Raw genomic sequence first — 4,165 nt, 5'->3', positions numbered from 1 at the left:
CGGCTGGGCCCGCCCTCCTTCTCTTCCAGCCAATGAGATGCGGCGCGGGGCCGGGGCAGGGCGCTCTGGCCAATGAGAGAGCAGAGCGGTGCCCTCGAGGGCGGTGCGGCCCGCGCAGGGCGGCATCCCACCAGCCAATGGCGGGGCGGCTCCGTCGACGTCACTGAGAAAGCCCCGCCTCCCGCCCCCGAGAGAGGCGGGACCAATCTCGGTCGGAAGCCAATCAGATCGGGCAAAGCCGAGGCCCCGCCTCCCCGCCCCGGTGATGGGAGGGGCGGTGAGAGCCGAACGTGGACGGAAACTGCCGAGAGCCACCGCCCCGCGGCGGAAATACCCGAGCGCCCTCCGGGAAAGGCCGAGGATCAGGCGCGACCGGAGCCGGGCTGGGAAGGCCGCGGGTTCGCGGCCCCGCTCCCCGCAAACCGCCCCTGGTCCGGGGGCGCAGCTGGGGAGCCCCGGCACTACCGGGGACCTCGTGCACCGACCGTCGTGCGGCGTTTCCCGCGAGCCCTCGCCCGGTCCCGGTTGCATCAAGTGAAGGAGCGAAGCGGCAGTGGGAGAGAACCCGCTTGTTCACAAACCCCCCCGCCCCGCCTCGGGGGTCGCCCCCGCCGGCACCGGCACCGTCACCCCGCGGCCGCCGCTCTCCTGGGCCCCGCCAGCTCCTCGTAGGCCTCCTGCAGCTCGATGAACCGCCGCTCGGCCTCCTCCGCCCGCTGCCGGTTGTGGTCCGGGTGCCAAACCTTCACCAGCTCCCGGTAGCTCCGGTGCACGTCCTCGGTGGAGGAGCCGGCCGGGAGGCCCAGCACCTGGAGGGGCAGAGGGATCCGCTGGGGGGGTGGGCTGTGGAGACCCTGCCAGGTCCCCCAAAAAGGGTTGTTTGCCGCCCCAACAGGGCATGGGAGCAACCAAAGCCCGTGGACCCGTCCCAGCACAGCATCCCACTGCCCCATCCCACCCCCACATCCCACCCCCACATCCCACTGCCCCATCCCACATCCCACTGCCCCATCCCACCCCCACATCCCACTGCCCCATCCCACCGCCGCATCCCACATCCCACTGCCGCATCCCACCCCCACATCCCACTGCCGCATCCCACCCCCCTCCCCCCCCGCTCCCCAGCCCCCCATCCCTCACCTCGTACGCCCGCTGCTGCCTCTGGCTCCAGCTGCTCCTTTCCGAGCCATCCCCGCGCTCCCTTCCCGAGGAGCCCCCAGCGATGCCCAGAACCTCCGCCAGGACCCAGGCGGATCGGAGGGGCAGCAGCAGGAGCTCGGCGGCCGCTCGGGGCAGGGCCAGGAGGGTGCTCAGCACCCCGGCAGCACCGCAGAGCCCGCGGAAAGCCAGGGGGGCAGCAAAAGCCAGGCAGGCCAGCCCCAGGTGGTACAGCCGAGCAGCTAAACGGGGCCGGGCGGTCCCACGGGGCTTGTAACGCCGGTGACGCTGCGCGGCCACCGAGGCAGCCAGGCTGGCGGGCAGCACGGCCAGCACCCGGCCCTGGAAGAGCAGGGAGGCGAGAAAGGCTGCTGCCAGGGTGCTGGGTGCCTCCGTCGTCTGGTTGCCCACCGAGGAGACCAGCTGCACCCCCAGCCCCACGGCCAGAGGCTGCGCCAGCAGCGCCGGCACCCAGGGCAGCCCCAGCGCTGCCACCACCCCGAAGTACATCCCCACTGTCACCTGCCCCAGCAGGCGCAGGGGGCTGAGGGCTGGCACGGTCCCGCCCTGGTCCCCGGGCACCTTAGCCCCGTTGGCCGTGGCCACCCAGCCCGGGATGTGCCAGAAGTCCCAGAGCCAGGCACCCCCGAAGCCCCCCAGCGTCAGCATCCAGAGCAGGGCATGGCTGTCCCGGCCCAGGTAGAGGTGGTGCAGCCCCAGCGGCCCCCCCAGAGCCCACAGCCCATAGGCCACCAGCAGCCGCTTGGCCATTGTCCCCTGCCCACGGGGACCAGCTCGGTGGGGGCTGAACAGGGGGGTTCACAGCCCTGGAGGGCACCAGCACGGCTCCAGCATCAGCATCCTGTGGGATGGAGAGGGCAGTCAGGGAGCCCAGGTCACACTGTTCCCCCCAACCCCGTGTCAGACCCCTCCAGTGACCTGCATGCCCACCCAGGGTCCTATGTGCCCACCCAGGGCTAGAGCATCCTCACCCAGGACCCTGCATACCCACCCAGGACCTCCTGAGCCCACTCATGGTCCCACAACCCCACCCAGGACCCCCTGAGCCCACTCGAGGTCCCACAACCCCACCCAGGACCCCCTGAGCCCACCCTATGAAGTCCCCCATGGTTCTCAGAGCCCACCCGGGGCCGGTGCACCCCGCAGCCCCCCAGCCCCGTACACGGGTGGGTCTCCAGCCCCCCCCCCCCGACCCACCTCTCCCCGCGGCGCTCCCGGCAGCTCCGCCCCCTCCTCCAGACTTTGCCCCCGCACGACGCCGGGCAAAGGCCGCAGCATCAACATGAACACGCTGGTTTGGGGGTTGGGGGGGGTCTGGGTGCCCCACACCCGCACCCCCAGCCCCATAACCAGGATCCCCTGAGCCCACTCAGGGTCCCACAACCCCTGCCAGGACCCCCTGAGCCCACTCAGGAGTTGCAACCACCTCCACCATGCCCGCTCTTGGGGTATCTGCCGGTGGTGGACGTGCCCCCAAACCCCCCCGGTGCGGACCAGCCCCCCCGGGCTGCTCGGCAGCCCCGTTTACTCAGCGTGTTTGCAGGGATTAAGCGGCTGCCGGACCCAATTTGGGCTCATCCATTATTAACGACCCCTCAGCCGGGCTCAACCCCCGTCAGCAGGGCCGGGAGGGTGGGGGTGGGGGCGGTGGGCTGCAACCCCCCCTCCTCACCAGCTCTGCACCCCGCAGGCCGTGCAATCAAAGGGGCTTTGGGGGTGCAACCCCTCCTGCTCACAGCTGAATAGGTCCCCATGGGGTTTGGGGGTGCAATGAGGGCAAAGCCCCAGTTCGGGGGGGGGGGCTGAGAGGCCCCTGAAGATGCCGGTGGGGGTGGGGGATGCTGTGCCCCCCCCGCTGGGCTCGGCTGCCCATCAGGGCGGGTTGACAGCGGCCCCCCCCCGCGCTGCCCACCCCGCCTGGCTGCCTCCCTGACAGCGGGTCCCAGAGGACCCCGGCCCACGCTCCGCTGCCCCCGAGCCCCGCGCCGGGGGGGCCCAGCCCTGCCAGCCTGAACCTGCCGGGGGGGGGGTGGGGGGGGGGCAGAACGACTCCAGCCTGGGACCCCTCACCGCAGCCTCAGGACCCCCCCGCGATGCGGTGCCCCCCTCCCCATTGCAGCGCAGGATCGATGCCGGGGGAGGGGGGCGCGAGCTGGGGGGGCAGGGGGATCTCACAGCCCGATCGATTCCTGTAAGTATCTGGATCTAAAAATGTCAAATTTGCCTGCGGAGAGCGGCGGTCGATGGGGAGGGGGTGGGCGGGCAGAGCCCCCCAGGTGCCCAGGGTACCCCTGACCCACGGAGCTGTGGGTCTTCAGAGGAGCCCCCGGGTCCCCCAGTCCGGGGGAGCGGGGTCGGGGCCTCCCCCAAGTCCCCCAGCAGCAGCAGTTTGCGGGTGTAATTGATGCCATTGATCAGCCCCGGCCACCAGCGGAGAAGGCATCGATTGGCGGAGCCTTCCTGAGGATTGAGGCATTTGTCACCGCCCGGGGTGCGGGGAGCGCGGCTGGGGACACGCGGGGACGGCGAGCGGGGACCCACGGCGACCACAGCTTCGGGGACAAGCAGGGACCACAGCTGGGGACACTCACGAGCTGTGGCCGAATCCTCTTCCTGGCCACGAGCCGCGCACAGCGCTGGGGACACATCCCCGTCCCCACGCACACGCGTGTCCCCGCACACACGCGTGCCCCAACGCACCTCCATGCCCCGAGGCACGCACACGTCCCGATGCACACGCGGGCCCCCACGCACCCCCTCCCAGCGCTGCCACCAATCCCTTCCCCCCCCTCAAGTCCCCACACGCGGGGACACGGGTCCACGCGCGCGCGCCCGCCCGGTCCCCGCGCTCCCGGTGCCACCAGCGGCGGAGCCGGTTGAAGGGATCCGGCGCCTCCCGTGTCACGGCGCCTTGTCACTTTGCTGGTAATTAATGCAAACGCCGGGGCCGGAGTCCCCCCGGGCTCGTACATCACTGCCAGCTCCG

At 71.4% G+C, this 4,165-nt stretch overlaps 1 protein-coding gene across 2 annotated transcripts; it reads right to left on the bottom strand.

Moving 5' to 3' along the window:
- Nucleotides 1-554: 554 nt before the first annotated feature.
- Nucleotides 555-2,426, bottom strand: DNAJC22 (DnaJ heat shock protein family (Hsp40) member C22). Of its 2 annotated transcripts, none has more exons than XM_051643738.1 (3): nt 2,377-2,426; nt 1,141-2,020; nt 555-809 (listed from the first exon to the last, which is right to left on the bottom strand). In XM_051643738.1, exons 2-3 carry the CDS (start codon nt 1,927-1,929, stop codon nt 627-629), a joined length of 972 nt encoding a protein of 323 aa, XP_051499698.1. In that variant the 5' UTR covers nt 1,930-2,020; nt 2,377-2,426; the 3' UTR covers nt 555-626. The 2 variants fall into 2 exon arrangements, with proteins under 2 accessions (XP_051499698.1, XP_051499699.1); XM_051643739.1 differs by lacking the exon at nt 2,377-2,426 and adding an exon at nt 2,271-2,348.
- Nucleotides 2,427-4,165: the final 1,739 nt, after the last annotated feature.

Source organism: Apus apus (genome assembly GCF_020740795.1).
Source record: "Apus apus isolate bApuApu2 chromosome 28 unlocalized genomic scaffold, bApuApu2.pri.cur SUPER_28_unloc_2, whole genome shotgun sequence".
NCBI classification, from domain to species: domain Eukaryota; kingdom Metazoa; phylum Chordata; class Aves; order Apodiformes; family Apodidae; genus Apus; species Apus apus.
The sequence above is the reverse complement of the archived record's forward strand: the minus strand, read 5'-3'. Positions and strand labels throughout refer to the sequence as shown.

Coding starts and splice junctions, on each gene's coding strand:
- DNAJC22 (XM_051643738.1), bottom strand. CDS start 1,929: ATGGCCAAGCGGCTGCTGGTGGCCTATGGGCTGTGGGCTCTGGGGGGG. Junction 810..1,140: donor GGCAGCAGCGGGCGTACGAG/GTGAGGGATGGG, acceptor CTGCCCCTCCAG/GTGCTGGGCCTCCCGGCCGG.